Source organism: Liolophura sinensis, chromosome 3 (assembly GCF_032854445.1).
Source record: "Liolophura sinensis isolate JHLJ2023 chromosome 3, CUHK_Ljap_v2, whole genome shotgun sequence".
Taxonomy (NCBI): Eukaryota; Metazoa; Mollusca; class Polyplacophora; order Chitonida; family Chitonidae; genus Liolophura; species Liolophura sinensis.
In genome coordinates this window covers 8,751,022-8,771,506 of record NC_088297.1, presented here as the reverse complement: position 1 = coordinate 8,771,506, position 20,485 = coordinate 8,751,022, and the positions used below count along the sequence as shown (strand labels likewise).

Below are 20,485 nucleotides of genomic sequence, written 5' to 3'. Positions count from 1 at the left end.
TAGAGGCCTATCCAGGGGGAGTCCTGCACGTCGTCCGTCTATCAACGTACGGAGTATGGATAGCGGGCCTGGCGAGGAAGGTTACGTGCTGCACAGCAGGTCTGAGCCTCCCTTGTGAGCGTGGATACACAAACTCTGCCAGTCACGGACGACATGGTCGATGAAAAACGGCTTTGTGTTTCATCATCTTTTCTGAATGACCTTACCGAAGCACCTTGTTGTCTACGTGCGGTCAGTTCTTCTGCCGGAACTTGAACTTTTGACACCGCGGTTTGCGTTGATGTATTTAAATTTATTTTGAACAAGTAAGCACCAGATTAAGAAAATGCAAAAATACTAATTTATTCAGTTTTGAACTCATTAATGCATGTTTCTCTCCGCCCAAGGGTTATCTGAGCTTTGTCCAGAGTAAAATTTTAGGTTTATGCAAAAGGTAATATTTAACAGAATTAGCAGGACTTTCGCTTGACAAATTCTTGGCAGATTTTCGTTTTAGCACCGAATATCTTTTGAGTGCTTAATGTTCAACGAATTGTGTGGTTTGACATTTACGAATTCTTGTAGTTTGCACGTTATACCCACGACAATGAATCAACGGGCCACTTAATCAGTGAACCAGTCCATCAGGTGACAAAGGATAAAGCTTACTTCGGATTGAAATAGTCAATTTTTTATTTCAAAATTTATCGGCAGGGTTGTTTCAAAACGGGTCAATACTTATTCAAAAATGTGTTTCATTTCAAAACTGATATTTTTTCAGAAATAGCTCTTACAGACCTTTCGTTGCCTTGCCCTATATTGGAAAGGGATCCTCCGTAGCTCAGTTGGTTAGCGCGCTAGCGCAGCATAGTGACCCAGGGGCCTCTCACCAATGCGGTAACTTTGAGTTCAAGTCCAGCTCATGCTGGCTTCCTCTCCAGCCCTACGTGAGGTCTGTCAGCAACCTGCGGATGGTCGTGGGTTTGCACCGGGCTCTGCACGGTTTCCTCCCACCATAATGCTGGCCGCCGTCGTATAAGTGAGATATTCTAGAGTACGGCTTAAAACATCAAATAAATAAATAAATATATTGAAAAGGTTGATGTATCGATGTATAGTCAAAGGTGCTTCCATGGATAGACTGGGAAATAAATCTGTAAAATACAGTCCAAATATATATATATATATATATATATATATATATATATATATATATATATATATTATAAAATGAGAGGATATATTGCATATCAATGAGCCAAAGTTATTAATATTCGATGCGTTTATTTAAACATTATATCAAGAACACTGAGCAATCTGATGAAAAGAAGCGATATAAGTTTAAGTTTTGATTTAATCAGTCGAATTAACGTGTGGAAAATGAAGACTTTGAATATAAATTGCGAAATGTTCAGCAGAGGGGTCCATGTGGCGGTCATACAAAACGCGAGCAGGGTACTGACGATCCCTTTGATGTCTCGTGAACAGCTTAACCATATATTCCTTGTTCATTCACGTCTATACCATCATATTTTTGAGAAATACTTATACACAAACTTGAAAGGAAAAAGAAAGAACGAGTTTGAAGCCACAAAAAGCAGTGCATGTACGTACTGTCTTTGTACATTTGTGAACCAGGAAGCAGTTGTCGACTCCAGCATGAGAATGATGCCTTTCAAATCGGAATAAAAAGGAAACAATGCATTGTTATGTAAATCATTTTCTTTGAATTCATTCAAATGCTGGGTGAATGCTTGTGGTTTAACGTCATACTTAACAATTTTTGAGTCATATGACACTTCTTTATTAAGGCGGGATAAATAGATATGTATCTCATATAGATTTTCTCCGGTATGAACGCACGGTGTCCCTTTGAGTACACCATTTAATAAATTTAATGAATACGACATTCTTATTTACATCAGATAGGATAATGATTTCTACAATTTCGAACTTTATTTATTTATTTGTATTATTTGAATATTTCACTTATACGATGGTGGCCAGCATTATGGTGGGAAGAAGCCGAACAGAAACCCATGACCATCCACAGGTTGCTGACAGACTTTTCCACTTACGACTAGCATAAGGTGGACTTGAACTCACGGCGACCGCATTGTTGAGAGACCCCTAGGTCATTACGCCGCACTGGTACGCGCCCCACCCCCACCATGTTCCGCTTTAGGATGGTCTTGACCGACAATCACTTTGATGTCTCTGGCGGATGATACCTGTATAAACCATAATAAATACCTGAGGATCAGTGTCAATAAATACACGTTACACTTTTGCCCTCACATATGCAAGCATGTACTAATGGGAGAAGTTTTGAACCCTTGATAATACCAGTGTGCACATATGTTAACTGTACCGCGGTATACAGAGTTGATCTTAGTTCTCGAAGAAAAAACCTTTGTGATATCAAAAGTCTAGTTGGCCTATGTATACATCTGTGTAGCCTCACAGTTTCTTAATTTACACATGTATATTCTATCCACGCTATAGCTTCAGTATTGCCGAAATGGGGTTATTACCATTTATTCATTCATTCTCAGTAGACCCTACCGCGTGGGTGTTATACCCGAATGTTTGAAACGCAAGGGTCAAGGGTTCACGTATATGGTATATAGAATAAAGTGTCAGACAGAGTTCTCGGGAGTTTCGCGTGTTGGCGCTCGCGCATATATACTGCGTTGGGGTCAGAACCCTGGTGGTACACGGCCTTCGCGCATATGCGTTGGGCAAATGGAGCGTACTCCTATGTTAGCTTTAGACATGAATTGACCATTTCACGGGAAGAAGAAGAATAATTCATTTAACCTGTAAATATATACAGAAATTACATTACTAATGTAGTAATTCATGTTTCTACATTTTAATTTGGTTGTATTATTTCACATTAATCGCCAAATCACAGCAGTTTGTACAGAAAATAAGCAGATATGAACAAATGGCTTTTAAAATTATTCTCCAAAGTTTACTGAACTGTCTCAGATGTCAACATAATTAACTGCATTGACAGAAATTTTTTTCTGTTGCTTTCGTTGGGTGCACTTTTACCTCTACTCTCTTCCTTCCTCCTTTTTCTAACTCTTAATTTATTTCTCTCTTCGACAAACAGTCGGGGGGCATGCAATGCACGCCCCTGTCCACGATGGCTGTATAAAGCTATATTTAATTAAATTTTTATACGCACTGGTGACGGTTTCTTATTCGCTGTTCAAAATGTGTACAACTCTTGTCCCATTATCGTCTACGATAGCCTATTCATCGATCGTTGTAAGGGCAATGCACGCCCCTGTCCACGACGGCTGTATAAAACTATATTTAATTAAATTTTTATACGCACTGGTGACGGTTTCTTATTCGCTGTTCAAAATGTGTACAACTCTTGTCCCATTATCGTCTACGATAGCCTATTCATCGATCGTTGTAAGGGCTGTACAACAATATATGCATGACAGCTCAGTTAGCGCAGAGATACTGATGCTCGGGAGAATACGTCATCACTCGCCACTTACAACGATGCTGCCCGAACATTCCCGATCGCTGACGTACATCAACAGATGGTAAAATGTAGGTCAGGCTGAATATTTGTATATTTTCATATCTCTCTACGCGTGCTGTTAGGCACATGGAAAAACGTGTTACTGTGCTATAGGTTACTACAGACATAGATCACAACACACGGGTGCACTTCGACTTAAAATGATATTCCCCTTGGCCGAGTTTGGATGTTGAAATTAGGCAGCTGTTCTGCACACCGTGGGCTATAAGCATATATATACACATGTACATCCCAGAAGACTAATAACTTCATTTTCAAGATGGCGAAAAAAAAATGTGATGACGTAATCTTTCCCCGGTCCATTGCTCAGGTGCCGTCTGATGCACAGAGGCGGTGTGTGTGACACGAATAGTTACGTATATATTTCAGACTTTATTCTGCAGTACATGCGAGAACATTCCATCGGTTTAAAAAAAGAAGTTCAACCACCTGAAGCCTTACTATATTTTAGGCATAGAGAAAAGTCACGATGTGGATACACTAAATTGTTCTTAAACAAAAATTTCACCTTGAGCATGGCGCTGAGCACCAATCAAAAAAGTCAATGGCCTAAATAAATCAATCAAAATATACTGAACAAAAATATAAAGACACGAAGCAATTTTATATTATTTTCTCTCAGTATATAATAACGTGTTAATTCAGAAATTAGGGTACAGTTAGTATTCATTATCAAATATGGCTTCAATTTCCACCAGATTGTCACATTTTACGGCAATAATCCAGGGACTATGGCAGAGTAAAAACAGAGTGGTCGGTAATCACAGTTCACGCTCTTCGTGATGCTAACGTTGGACACACTTGGTATTGGGTGCAGTCAACTGTGATAACCGACCACTCTGTTTTCACGCTGTCATAGCTCCTGGATTATTGCCCTAAATTGTGAACATATGGTGGAAAACTGACGCCACAACTGATAATGAATAATTATCGTAATTGTTGAGCTACCATATTTTTGTTGAGTATAGTTCAGATGCCATGGGCACACAAATTGCTTGTTTAACCATCTATGCCTCGTTGATCACCATGTTCCACATGCACTCATCGTACATTTTTGAATTTCATTACGCTACCTGCGGATAGTCGTGGGTTTCCTCCGGGCTGTGCTCGCTTTCCACCCACCATAATGCCGTCGTGTAAGTGAAATAGTCTTGAGTACGGCGTAAAGCACCAATCAAATAAATAAATAAATAATTAAAAAAAAAAAATAAATAAATAATTTCATTACATTTTATTACTGCACAGCAGTAGCAAGATAAATGTTGTCGAATATATGACATTTCTCTATGTACGATACAGTATCAGTTTCATGGTTCTACGGGACCTGAAAGTTACTACTTTTTAAGTATTCATATGAAGAGAATCCCTTATTGAGATAAACTGACAAGAAGCCGGATTTCATCGGTTACGTGTGGTCAACTGACACGTTGTCCTCCCTGCTCTGGTTTTACTCTATGTATGCTGATGTCTTTAAGATCAACATCAATTCAGATTTCAAACAGCAACATTGTTATACATGCACTCCCAATGTTAATACGGAATACAGCGCCAAACCACTGCTTTTATTTATACCAGTTCAAACTTATTTAAATTTCCTTGATTATGTTTAATGATTAAGTGCATACTTTAGTTGGATTTTTTTTCACCGTTTTGACAATATAACATCCAAATTTCAATTAATGCATTTGATTTAATGCAGCGTAAATTTAGCATCTCACGTTGGAATGAAGTGTTTGATATCTTGGAGCTCCATAATTCAAAGTCTATAGTGCGATCACGTGCTCAAATGCAGCTCCTGCGTGATAGTTCGACTGCAGCTTTCAGTCAGGAGACATGGCAGGTACATGGTCAAGGGCGGTGGTTTTCAGCGAGCTTCCACCTATCAGCCGCCGTTATAAGTGAAATATTCAAGAGTAGAACCAGCGGATGGTCGCGGGTTTCTTCCGCTCTCCACACGATTTCTTCCCAAGATAATGTTTTCCGCAGTCGTATTATTCTTGAGTGGGGCGTAAAACTCCAATCAAATAAATAAATAAATAAATAATAAATAAATAAGTATTCAAGAGTAAAGCGTTAAACCAAAACAATAAATAAATCCGTACGGGTCCATAAAATATGACTAAAATGTGAATATTGGATTTATAGACGAGTAAGTTTATAATAGATTGTCTTCACAATCACGTGACATAGATACATGTACAACGCCCATCCTCAGTTTGTTACTCAGAGGTATATGTATCATATATTGTGTCAAGAAGAGATGACGAAGGATGATAGTATATACCTTCGATCAGTTACGACTAACAGGTATATGTATATATATATATTGGGGTACAGTTATAGGCCTACATTGAATTATAATACTCGACAATTCAAAGGAGACTCATAAAATGTCACATAAGAATCATACAAGTCTACACAAGACCATAAAATGGAGCACTTTGGTTTTAGGTACATATAAGTACATATATGGTGGAATGGTGGCTCGTTTTATGCATGTTTACACACCAAGGCGGTGCTCAGCATGCAAAGCCTACGTGGGTCATGTGACGTCACGCGCGAGACAGTGTGACCTACTAATCGTTGGCCTGTGTCAAATTCTTTTGAATATCTGCTTCCTCATAGCTACAGGCGTATTGTGCACCTGGGGCATTGGGTCAGGGGTTTAGAAATGTGTGAAAGGATTGAACACTTATACGTTTGACGTCACATTGCATCGACATGACGTGAATTATGCAATTTTGTGCAACAGATGAGAGTACTTAGCCAATTTTCGAAATGCGTGTGTGTACAGGCGGGTTTACTTGCGTGGGTAGAAGCTGTAACACGTTGCATTGTTGGTTAACTTAGTAGAGCTTGGTAACCGCGCAAACAAACAGGCCATACGTTACAAATGACTTGCGCCACACAAATAATCAGCCGATGGTGAAATATGCAGATTCATCAAAATTTTGGGTGTGGTTCTATGTATGTACAACGTAAGCTCCGTGTTATGTGTGGAACTAATTTTGTGACCCTTTTTATGCACGCCCCGAGATATCAAAATATATTTATCATAAGGACATGCCGAAATTTAGCAAACAAACGAGCACGTTTAATATATGCTGACTCATTAAACTGAACGGGGGTTGTTCTATAGGAGACAAGGGTATTCATAATTCTAAGAGACATATTTTATTTACATTTTATGAGCTATATTGGGTAAGGTCAAGTTAGTTCATGGACAGATTTTTACTTGAGCTTGTGGTAGGACTGCATCAAATTTATACAAGTAAAAAAGTTGTCGTAATCCAGTAGACCCGATCCACTGATATTAATTTATTTATTTGATTGGTTTTTTACGCCGTACTCAAGAATATTTCACTTATACGACGCCGGCCAGCATTATGGTGGGAGGAAAGCGTGCAGAGCCCGGTGGGAAACCCACGACCATCCGCAGGTTGCTCCAAGACCTTCCCACTTGCGACAGGAGAGGAAGCCAGCATGAGCTGAACTTGAACTCACAGCGACCGCATTGGTGAGAGACTCCTGGTGTCGTTACGCTGTGCTAGCGCGCTAACGAACTGAGCCACGGAGCCCCCCCCCCCCCTCCCCTCCAGCCCGATCCACTGATAAGTTTCAGGTAATACATATGTAGTGTAACTCCGAAAAACAAGATTCATTTTGAATCAATAATTCAGCATTTTATTGCGCCTACACTCCCCATATAGCCCTATATATATGTCGTTGCTGGCTATTTTATATTACTCCTGATGATGGCATAATAAAATGCTGAAATATTGAGTCAAAAAGAAGCTTTCGTTTTTCTGAGCTACACTACTTGTGTACTACCAAAATGATTATCAGTTTCAGTGAATAAATGTGTTGAAGTACATTGTAAGAATCATTACGAATATTGGTTAAATGGTTATTTCTGGCGCCAAAATTCAGTCTAAGGCAGTCTTTAATTAAGGCGTGTAGGTCAAAATTTCAAACACACAGCTACAGTGGAAACGTTTTGCTCTTAGAAGTGTAAAATTTGTACACTGATTGTATACTACAGAACATCGCAGGCATCAATCACAATTTCATTTTTATCCGATTCTTAATTGTTTTTTAAGCACTTGCGATTTATGAATGAAGTCTTAAGTTGCTTGAGTTCTGGTCGATTCTGTTCGAAAACACATGCACATAGTGTATTATGACATTGGGCGTCATGTCTGGTTTCATGGACATGGCGATTTAGTAACAGCCATAACAGGACACCCTCGCGATCATATGTGATCCCTGTACCTATAGCTTCCGGGTAATGTCAAGGTGTCGCAAGGCTTGTGCTGTTTTGGTCACCTTGGCGAGATTTTGCACAATTCCAAATTTACGCAAGCCACAAATTAAATTACACAGCATAGAACTTATTCAGTGTCTATTATTATACAGTGACAAAGCCTGTTATTCGAATGACACAGGTAGACGCTGTCACGCAAATGCTAATCAAGAATGAGCATTACGACATAACGGCATGTACATGCATCACCCTCCATTGAATACTGATCCGATTTCACGACAAACCCTGTATGAAAAAAAAGAATAATATTATTGTCAAGGATGTGTCGAGTCATCATATTTCGTAATACCGGTATCTTATCTGTCTTGTGATTAGTATCCTTAGGCCTACTTTTGCTGTTGTTGTATTCCTTGGTAATGTCGCCTATTACGGATTGCTCACCTCCCTTTCAGGTAGCATTGCCTATATACACTCATATTTCACAGTCACGATTTACTGATTCAGCGGGTTTAGTAGGTCAAACTCCACACAGCGATTGTTCCACCTCCTTCATCCGACACTTCGGACAGATTTAAGGTCAGTCGAGGACGTAGATATTCCTTTACTGTATTCATGTTGGAAATTTGTTAAATTCATCTCAAAAAATGTGTCCCCTGCATCACGTGCAGTTTGAACTTTGTTCTACTGCATATAACCCTCTGAACAATGAGGTTTAGTGAGGTTCCTACCCGGTGTCACCTACTTACAACCTTTGACCGCCGTCGTACACTGTGTGAAATATGCGTGAGCACTCTATTTATAATAAATAAATAAATAAATAAACAAATAAATAAATAATGTGTATACTTATTTAAATGATATTAAAACAACAAAATGACATTTTTCTGAATGCACATATGTATTATGGTACATAAATATACTAGTAAGGCTATATATATATATATATATATATATATATATATATATATATATATATACACACACATGTATATGTGTATATAAATAGAGAGAGAGAGAGAGAACATCTATTGTGAATAATCAATGGTTATACAGGTCTATATACACTCTCATGGGTATAACTGGGAAGAAGAAAACATCATGCCGCGAGAGCGTGCATGCATAATGCGCAGTGTGTGTATACGTCCAACCTCGTGTCGTCGTCATATTAAAGTCGTCGCTGGATCTACATGTACTTAGGTGTCGTGTGTAAAATGACACCAGTAGCACCTATTCCGTATTCATGAAGACCTATTCGTGGAAGAACTCATCACGGTCTATGACGTCAGCTGAATATTCCGCCTTATATGAAGAACCGCGCGTCGATGTTGGAAAGTTCGTGAAACACGTTTCGTTCCTGTTTAAATTTAAACAGGAACTAAAATTTAAAATCAGTGACTATACCAGCAATGTTCTGACCAAACTGAGGAAAAAGAAATAAAACAGTTATACAAACATTTCTGGTAATTTGAAGTATATGGTATATATATATATTATTTATATAGACACTTACTTAAATATAGTTCTACATTTCAAACTACAATATATTTCGAACTCGAATTAAAACTAACGTTTATACAATGCATGTAGAATGCTATTGCTTTCACAAATTTATATTCCCTAAGTCAAGTTTCCCCAGATAAACATGTTCTGTTGACTTCGTTTTCAAATGTTTCCCAACATATGTAAATTACTGACGAACTCCCCCCCCCCCCCATACCAATCAGTACATTTACATGCATACAAACCATAGTAGAAGTTAAGTGGTATTCAACGAACGCTACAGTGCGCAAATTGTCTTCGACTGTCCATTGCCATTAAAGCCCTACAAGCGGAGAGAGCGGAGGTATCGACAAAGTCTCTTTTCAGTTAGGTCTAAGACACATCCAACTACGCATGAAGATGATCTTTTCAAATTGTCCAAAGCAAAAACTCAAATTTTCAAAAGCAGTCCAGGGTTTCAGATAAAAAAATGTAAACAGTTAACAATTATGCCTAAAAAAAACACTACAAAATTTATAATTACACACTTTGGAAACAATAAAATTGTTATCATTCCTTTCAGTTTTAATGAGAATACATGTAAGACGGTAACCACAATATACTATTGGTTATAGTTATTGGTATTAAATCAGAGGTGTCTCGGGGGAGGCCCCTCGGTAACCCAGGTAGACGCGCACATAATACTAAAGGCGTATAATCGTGTATTAACACTGTGCCGGTATTTTCAGCCAATCTGCATATGCCAAACAAGGAAGCATGACAGAGCAAATCTTATATATATTTATACTAAGAAGTAAAATACAATAGTTATTTCACGACAGGGACACGTAGACCAAGTAAATGCGTATAAATGGGTGGATATTTTCTATATATATTATAATAAGCATAGCTGCATTAAATCAACATGTCACCTGGGTCCTTCATTTCATTTTTTTTAAAAGGAACTTAAGGCTGTAATTTACATTCACCCTTGGAATATATAATAATGCACATTATAATCAATTCAAGGTGAATCTTCGACTCAAAGACAGCGGCACAACAACTCCGTATCTCCCTTTATGTGCGATGCTGGAGTCAGTTAGTATAATGAAATCAGGTGATCAATAAATTAAACCATGAATCAATGAGCGAGTCAGATAATCAAATGATCAGACACCAGTCAGACAACACAGGGTCAGACAGTCACGAGAGTCAGGCACCTGTGAGTCACTCAGTAAGTGTTAGACACCAGTGATTTCGACAGTCAGATAATCAACCACCAGTGAGTCAGAGAGTCAGATAATCAGGCACCAGTGAGTCAGAAAGTCAGACAGTCAGATAATCAGGCACCGGTGAGTCAGACAGTTAGACAACCAGGGGCCAGTGAGTCACACAGTCAGATAATCAGGCACAAGTGAGTCAGACAGTTAGATAACCAGGGACCAGTGAGTCAGACAGTCAGAGAATCAGGCACCAGTGAGTCAGTTAGTCAGGTATCAGTAAGATATTCATGTATCAATAGGCCTTACTGATATTTTGTCATATGCTGAAATCTGCTGTAATTACACATTTCAAACAGTTCGGTTTCATAAAACCATTATTATGTAATTTCGCACTATTTACTCGAAAACAACTTACTATGTATTGACTGCTAACTCTCTACCAGTGTTCATGATCGAACATAGTGCGCATGTCCAGATATTTATTGTCAGGGACCGATAGCACAAACCATTACAAAATCTGAATTTAAGATATCATTTTATACATTTTTATACCAGCTTATTTTTTGGCTTGGAAATTAAAATTTTGTCCACCCCTCAATGTTATCTTTAAAAAAAATGTGTCCAAATTTCAGCTTTCAGTACAAAACCTAACCATTGTCAGGAGCTTTTCAATTTTGACTTAGCCTAAGTCAAAAATGGCTTTGTGGAATCGGCCCCAGGTGCCAGCGATCTTAAACTTAAATCCACATTTCAAATCATTTTAAAATTGTTATTTCTGATGTAAGAAGGTCAAAATATTACATTGAGGACGTAACTTCTGGGTAAGTTATTGTGCAACAAATTTCGCCTTAAATAACAGAAAGGAACTTCCAAAATACACTGATTAAAACTTTGACTTAAGTGTAACATCGCTTCGTAACAACCCCGGGTCCTGATCCATATTTTCTCGAATAATGGTCAGTTAAGATGCGACTAACATTGGCAGGATTCATATATAATCTTATATGTTATGAAGGAATTTGATCCCTTATACGTGGACATGTAGGCCTGTACCAACGACTGCAACGTTAGTCTTCATGATGGCATTAACACCGATCTAATGAATGGACACCTACCTATTTGTTTTCTTTCGTACAGCTAGTACAGCTATACGTGCGTAGACCGACATGTGAACATGCCAGTATCTGCATGTATACAGGTTGTGCACCTGTTAGCCTACTAGACGATCATGTTATTTAAGGCGTGGGGTTGATAGAGGCTACTAATACTCCCCTCCCCCCTCCTCACCCCATCTACTGAATATGCAGAATAAAAAAAAACATGTGATAGTTAAAAAATTAGAATTAATGGAAAAAAATTCAACTTACTCGAATTTATCTGTCCCCATCCTTTAAAAGAAACCATGATAACAAAAACTGTTTTATTCATTGATTTTATTTTATTCGTGTTTTTACACCGTACTTAAGAATATTTCACTTATACGACGGCGGCTGGCATTATGGTAGGAATACCCTCAACCATCCGCAGGTTGCTGTCAGAATCTATGTTGACTTGGCATGTATTTAAATGTATATACTTATACATATTTATTCTACAGGTTATGGGTCGACTCTGCCGGTTTCCACCCACCATAATGCTGGCCGCCGTCGAATAAGTGAAATATTCTTGAGTACGGCGTAAAACACCAAGCAAATAAATAAATGAATTCTACAGGTTACGGTGGAAATCCGGAACCTCTGAACTTCTGTTCTCATTTCATTATTGGATACATTTTCTACATCTGCTTTTTAAGATACTTTTTGCATGGCTGTTTTTAAAAGACCAGTCGTCTCATCTCTGGAGACGCCTGCGTGAGGATGAAGAAATGTTCATAGGCTGGTATCATTGTCCAATCTCGTCTGAGCCGGCTATTACAAGATTGTTCCATATTTTGACCTTCACTCAAGGTTAGTTTTTTTTGTTGACATGTCAGTGTACTTCGGGATGATTGTTAAAGAAAAAATGAGTCATGCTTTATCTCTACTTTGTTATAACGATTTACAATCAGCAGGCTTCTAAATTTGAAATGTATCTACCTCGTCTCTGTACCGTAGGATCACGTGAAAAGACACTTGGGCACTTTGTTTTGATTCTGTCGAGCAGTAACGCCTCTCACTGTGACGTCTGCAAATACGGTCATTTGATTGGCTTGCTAAGTATAGTAGCCAATCGTAGGGTATAGAATGTTCTAGAATAAAAACCGTGTCAGCTGAGAGAGAACGTGATTCGAAGTAAACACACGGCGATGAAAACATCGAAGCTCCGAGTTGGAGCCAGTTTGTTATAAATTCATGACAGAATCGTCTGCAAAAATTTCACAGGCTGGACTAGTGGAGAAGGTTGGAACGCTGAGCGACAAAATGTCCAAGGTAAGAGCGTTAAAACGATCGTTTCGGGCTTTGTTTGCGAGTCTGTGTGACTGTAGCGTACAGGTTGTTGTTGTAATCTGTAATCAAAACAACGATGTCGCTTAGACATATTGGTTTTGCAATGTTTTACCTCAATCGTCCTAGCTGTCTGTCAGCGGGCTTGTAGAAAGTTTTGATGAATAACTAAAAATAGAATTTAGAAATAAATTTCTATTTGTTGAGATTGTGGAATCGTTGTTCTCAAATTTCAATCCGAGAACGACGATTCCACAGTCTGTGTTTACCTCGAAATGTCAGTCAGTCAGTCACGTTCATTGTTATCATTCAGCTGTTAGTTCTACTGTTTCGTAATGTAAACAAATACAGTCTAAGAAGCCTATGAATACGATTAAACAATGTTACTAACCATAGATATTCAGTTCCTTATTGTATCTTTTGTGGTATAGTCAGTGCCTATAAGCCTTCATTGTATTTTTTGGGGTATAGTCAGTGCCTATGTAAGCCTACATTGTATTTTTTTGTGGTATAGTCAGCACCTATGTAGGCCTACATTGTATTTTTTGTGGTGTAGTCAGCACCTATGTAGGCCTACATTGTATTTTTTATGGTATAGTCAGTACCTATGTAGGCTTACATTGTATTTTTGTGGATGGTACTGATAGTAGTGCTGTATTCCCTAGTCAGTGTTTTTGTGATTTAGTGTCAGTTCTGTTCATTATGGCGATTTCATGAGGACAGCCTGACCAGTGAGAGGTATAAAATCTGTAGATTAATTTGCATAAATGTGAAAGAACAGAATTGAGAACGAAATGTCAGGCCTCATACAACATGCGAAATGACATAATAATTGTTGTACGAAACCGAACTATTTGAAATTGCAGCAGATTTCAGCATATGATAAAATATCAGTAAGGTCTGTCGATAAATGAACATCTTACCGATGCCTGACTCTCTCACTGTCTGACTCACCAATGCCTGACTCTCTCTCTGTCTGACTCACCAATGCCTGACTCTCTCACTGTCTGACTCACCGATGCCTGACTCTCTCACTGTCTGACTCACTGTTGCCTGGCTCTCTCACTGCCTGACTCACTGTTGCCTGACTCTCTCACTGTCTGACTGACTGATACCTGGCTCTCTCACCGTCTGACTCACTGGTGCCTGGCCCTGTGCATATGTCAAAACTGTATAATCATAAGGCTGCTGTCCTGATCTATATATGTGTGTGTTAAGTTTATTGAGCTTGATACGTGTAACACCTAGGTGTTATAATGTTTGTCTTCTATCAATTTAACAGAAATCAACAAATGAGACCTCAACAAAGAGAGTGGGGAAGCGTGGCAGAAGACCGTCTAAGGTAGATGTGAAAGTAAAGTTAGAAAGGAGTCGTCAAAGTGCAAGAGAATGTCGGGCGCGGAAAAAGCTCCGATACCAGTATCTTGAGGAGTTAGTGAACAGCCGAGAAAAGGCAGTGTATGCACTGCGATCAGAGCTGGAGCAAGTGAGTATATGTTTTTATTATTTTAACTCCTATTATTTAACCGTGTTTTGAAGAGTTTTGATACCATTTATGCACATTAAATACAGACACTTAAATGTGTGGTAGAAATAAAGTGAACATGGAAATTCCAACAAAACAAACACCACAATTTTTTCCAGATGTTTTTTTTTTTTTTTAAATTGCGTGGGTTTTGAATCACATTCAATACCTACGCCGCGTTTTATAAGGCCGCGTTTTAGAAAGTAATGTTACCGATACCCTGAGGGCACAAACACTTCTGCTGTCCATGCATAAAGTTTGTTTCCAATGACATTCACATACATTCATGTAACACAAATGTTTCCTGGAATGAAGGAACAACTTTAGCAGGCGTGTAATATTACATTGTACACAACATATCAGTGGTTAAGAAGATGTGATATGACATTGTACACAACATATCAGTGGTTAAGAAGATGTGATATGACACTGTACACAACATATCAGTGGTTAAGTAGATATGATATTACATTGTAAACAACATATCAGTGGTTAAGAAGCTCTACAGGCATTTTAGCTTGGTAAGCATTTTGAAATGAAGTCATACATTGTGCTGATGAAGTCATCTCTTATTGATAGTACACCAAAAAAAAAAGAAAAAAGAAAAGAAAGTCAGAAGAATACTTTCATATAAGTTTTGGCTTGGCGTCTTGATAATTATGAAATTACGGTATGTGTAGGTCTTCTTGTGTCAGGTATATATGCAGGTACAAACTAGCCTTCTAGATCATTTCAGTCTGATGTTCCATTCATTTCCTCACTATTCTTGATCACTTATATGTGTACCCATAGGGATCATCATTTGCCCTACTTCACAACTTGAAAAAATTAATTCAGAACCAGCTCCTTAGCTAAGTATGTATTATGATGCAGTGTTAAGTAGTATCATTCACATACCAGCAATAGGTATGGATATACAGGGATGTCCTTCAAAAAGTGGGACTGCAAACGCCTTTTAGAGTTATCTCCCCTTATCTTAGACTTTTCTGAAGGATTTTGTAGAAGTTCTTCACATGTATGGTAGCTAAACCAATCTGGGCAAAGAATCTAAAGTTGAGTTAGGAAATCCTTGAAGAACAGGTGTGAATATGAAACTTGTGCCTTTTCTGATTGCGTAAAAAGAAAAACTGTATTTAGGGACGAAGTGAGAAATAAGTAATTTATACAGTATGATTTACCTGTGTGTTTTTGATTTCTGTCATGTCATGGTGTCTACAGACTGACCGTATTTATAATAAATTTATTTGAGTGACTTTTTCATGAAAATGGTAAAGAAAAAGACCGTGGGAAGGGTGGGGGATTTTCTGTTGTTGTCTCAACATGGAAGAACACAATACCGTCTTAGGACAACGTACTTGTATTTAGCTTTTCCTTTCATGGGAGGATTAAAGTAAATAAGTATTTAGAAATAGAAAAGATTTCCAGCAAATCTAACGAATTATCTGCCGTATAGAAATTCTTCAAAAGCCATTTTTCAGTTTTCACAGCCTGTTCATAGTTGCATTAAAGTCAGCATGAATGTTTTGTATTATGATACTGAAGATTTTGTTGCCGTCACTCTGTATATCACAGCAGGTACTCTGCCCTTGAAAAATAAAATATGGATTTTATGCTATGTTATTGTGAGGAACAAGAAAAGACAGCAGAAGAAAAAAAAAAAAATAAAATAAAAAGGAAGAAAAAAAAATGAACAAAAGAAAGGAGAAAAAAGCCAAGAAGCCAAAGGAAAAAAAAAAAAAAAAAGCAGGATAAGAAGTGCAAGCAAACGAAGATAAAATGAAAGAGATAAAATAAGAAAGGAAAGCGAGGAATCACGATGAACCTTGGAAGAAGAGAATTCGAGGATTTCATTCTGGAGCTTCATGGATCTGAAGCTGGTTATGTGGTGAGAGGCAAAGAGGAGAACGAATTTTGGAGGAGATGGATACAGCCAAGGTTTGCATGTGTACCAGACTTTGCTCAGTGTGTGTTCTAAATGTGAACTAGACTTGGTCAAAGCTTGCTGGTTCTGGTTACAGATTTCGGGGTTTATGGTGATGTTGGAATTTCTGAGTTTGCTAATGGGCAATAAGTCATATGTACTGTACTTCATCGAAATGGAGATGTATGAGGCCCAAGTTATGTGCTCTGTAAGATCAGACGTGAATTTCATGTGATGTGGATTACAAGGCTGGAAAATACGTGTATTAAACTGGAAGACGCAAATCTTCACTTTACGTGACAGAAATCAACAATGTTTGTATTTCAAGTCTTGGAGGTGGAGCCCTGGTTGAAGTGTCTGTTGTAATGTTTCTTGCAAAGGTGGCGACACAACAGTGCCCAAGCGTACATGTATATCTGAGTGTCAGAGGTTGTCTCCAAGCGCCTGGAAGTCACACGTATTATTGGCGTTGTACAGTTGTATTGCAGTGCTGTACAGTTGTAGTTTCAGTTTGTGATACTGTGTGATAGTCAAAGTGAAATTATAACAGGTCATTCAAATGTGCAGTGACTGACGTCATGAGAAATTACCAGAGATATCATTGCGAGTAGTATTACAAAGAACTCCAGCCAAACTCCTGTCTAAGCAGTTGCCACAGTTCAGTTGTTTTCGTGAAAGCTGCGAGAGGTTTGAGATGTGCAAGATGTTACAAGTCATGTTACATGAAGGAAGACTGTCACAGGTGACCAAGATATATTTCGAATGCAGGCTGAAAGTTACAAAGATGTGTTATATTTGCACTCTTCAAAGATCAGAGATCGAGAGCCTTGGTGATGTAGCAAAATAACATGCATATTGAATGGCAGAAGCATTACTTATGGATAACAACTCCTGGATTTTTTGTGTTGGTGACGTTCCGATGAAGGTTCTTACATCGTTATCAAACCATATGCATGTCCCCTGTGAGTTTACTTGTTAGCTTGCATCACAAGGGATGCAGGTAGGAAAAATAGTAAATATTTTCACAGAACAGCTTTGTGACTGTTTGATTCAGTGATGAGGATGATATGGCCAGAAAGATTTTGGATGCTCAAGGATTGTGTCTGGATTTCACCTTAAAAGTGAGAAAGGACCTGTTGCTGAAAAAGAATTGAAGTTCACTGAACAAAAGATAAGCCTGCATGTGTTCATTTCATAACATTATGGATAACAGAGCAAAGATTTCAAAGAAGCAAGATTTTATCAACATGTCGAAAAAAAAAAAATGAAGTTAAAAAGCAGAAAAAATTTCTTGACACAGTGCATATTATTGTTAGCCACAGAAACATCCAGCTCAACCGGACGTTCCTTACTCATGGTTGACCTCAGAGTACTTTTCCACTTTGACCTCTGTTGAATCTTATATATTTTATTGGGTCAAAAATGCTAACTGAATAATATAAGAGTGTACCTGTACTAAAACTTCTAGTCAATACATGCTAAAGTTGATACATTACACATATTTGGTATTGACGTCACCATATATTATCTGTACACCCTAAGATCAAATTAAAATAAAACAACACAGAAAGGGAAAAAAAATGCATAAATGGTTTCAATATATACCCCCTTCCAATGCTACATGTAATAGTGTGAAATTTTGAAGAATAACATTTTGTTCCTTGTTTCAAGAGCACTTTATCCTTGTGTTCCATCATCATGCCCCTGAGTCCAGAGTAATGCATGCCATAACCTGGGAGCATGTGAGCATGTGTATGATGTTTTGTTTTTCATCTCGAATATCCTGTGTTACAGTTCAGAGAAGTGTGTGAGGCTATTGACAATGGTCACATCCCTGAAGGAATTGAAAGTCTCTTGGCTTCATCTGCCACACCTGCAAACCAAAAAAGAAAATCTCAAAAGCCTGTCGTGAAAGCTGAAAGCGACAGCGAAGAAACTCCGTATGATATCCTAATGGATGTCCTCGGAAAGCCGGGGACAAGCCAGCAATTCGGAGAAACCTCAAAAAGTTCACCTGTTGGAAGCGATGGCCGGTCGTCACATACTGATGACCTCAAAGAAATGTCCCCTTCATCGTCTTCCAGTGAGTCATTGCAGAGTTCAAGTTGTTCCCCAATTACACCCACCCAGGAGGATCCAAGGACGACAAGTTTTTTGAACATTTTGGATGATATTCGCGGAACTTCCATCTCTGTGAGTGATACTGGAAACAGTTTTGATATGGCGGTTGGTGCTCCATACGAATTTGGAGCCATCGCTTCTCCGAATGTTGCTGTTCAGATGTCTCCCCCTTCCGTATTCCGTCATTTGCCCCCAGATGGCAACCACACAACAAGCAGTTCATCATCCTACAACAGAAATGTTAGTATGGATGTTGATCCAGCCTTTCAGGATGCCATCAACTCCGAGGCATCTGTCAGCCAAATTGTTTCCGGAAACTCTGGAGGACAACCAGTGTTTCTGGACGCCACTCCTGCGTCTGCACCGATGTTGTGCGGCACCGATAGCATATTTTATGCTACACCGTCAGTCTCCACGTCGTCGCCACAACCGTTTTTGTATGAGCTGAACGTATCGGCTGTGGGACAGGTGACCGGGGATGCCCAGCATGACGCCAAACTCTTGAACCATTTCAAAACTACGTCATCATGGTATCCCAGTGCCGTACACGACCAACCCACCAATCAGATCGTAACAAATGCGCCTTGTCCGGAGGATATACAGGAAATACTCTTGTCTACACAAGAATTGTCGTGAGAAGCAATTAGACAATTGTATTTGTGTAGAAATTGACGCGAAAGTCTACTTGAATGTCAGAAGTGATACATTCTGCATTCAGAGTTCGGTATCACTGACGGAGAGCATGTGCATTAATGCTTTCTGCTACAAATATTGTTCATGCATGTTAAAGACACAGCACTGCACCTTAAGAAGAAGCATGGTAGGATGCAAAGAAGAGTGAAGAGTTCAGGAAGAAGGGTGAAGAGGAGTCCATGAAGAGTCCGTGAAGAGGGGTACAGGATTCTCTCGGGGAAATGCTGTCAGTGCCATAGGAAAAGGATTTTGAAGCTCCGAAAGGGTACTCTCCTATTTATTGACTATGAGCACACAGATTACATTGTGACCTCCGAGAACTAATCAGCTGTAAACCTGTATTGTAACCTTAAATTCAGAAGATAATAGAGTAGTGCCTTTATTTTGTTCATTTCAAATTCCCTCGAAACTTAGGAATCTCAAAACATAGAAATTTTCATTTTGCACATTGTTTTTCTTCAAGTTTACAAAAACACACATTCTCAGTTGAATGATTTGCACATTTCTAATTTTCAGTAACATGAATGTAAAATAATTGTATACATATATTTATTTATTTATTTATTTATTTGTAAATCACATTTTTCTGGCTTGAAATTACTGACCAAGGACAAGGTTAAGTGAAGGCTTTGTTGAGTAAAAGATATTCTAATAGAGCATACTTTAAACTTTCTTTGAGAGTATTTCATTAGCTATGACATTGATTTACCTAATATGACAGAGTATTATATTTTGAAACTACGTATTTTGGAAGCAATATACATTTAACCTGTACTTTCGTTCCCTTGATTCCATTCCTTAACATGTAGTTAATGTAATGTCCATAGAATTCAACAGTAGAGCATTCAAAATTTATTATACAATTTTAATCCTGGATAATTCTCTCTGATTAAAAGCGACAGTACCAATTTTGTAAGATCTGATTTGACCGATTAACAACCGTTTTTATAGACCAAGGAGTCTGCGGGGTCGGGTTGGGGATGACTTACTGTACATGTACGTGGAGTAGCAGTAATTGTATGGCTTCAAACTCCATGTATTTGTGTGCTAGCCTTTATCAGAGACACATTTTCACCAAAAATTTTAATTGTTCAATACAATATATGTATATATATATATATATATATATATATATATATATATATATATATATATATATATATCTGCATAGGTTTTCTCTACAGAAGAAATAAGATATTTTTCCCCAGTCTTTAATATTACAAATCAAAGAAGGACTTGGTACATTATTTATTTATTTTTCTATTTTAAACATTAACTTGAATTAGATT

The 20,485-nt window shown here is 38.2% G+C and overlaps 1 protein-coding gene across 1 annotated transcript; it reads left to right on the top strand.

The window, feature by feature from the left end:
• The first annotated feature begins 12,782 nt into the window (after positions 1–12,782).
• Positions 12,783–20,275, top strand: LOC135463708 (uncharacterized). The gene is made up of 3 exons (XM_064741110.1): positions 12,783–12,921; positions 14,219–14,422; positions 18,177–20,275. The coding sequence occupies exons 1-3, from the start codon at positions 12,844–12,846 to the stop codon at positions 19,137–19,139; spliced, it is 1,245 nt and encodes a 414-aa protein (XP_064597180.1). The 5' UTR covers positions 12,783–12,843; the 3' UTR covers positions 19,140–20,275.
• The last annotated feature ends 210 nt before the right edge of the window (positions 20,276–20,485 follow it).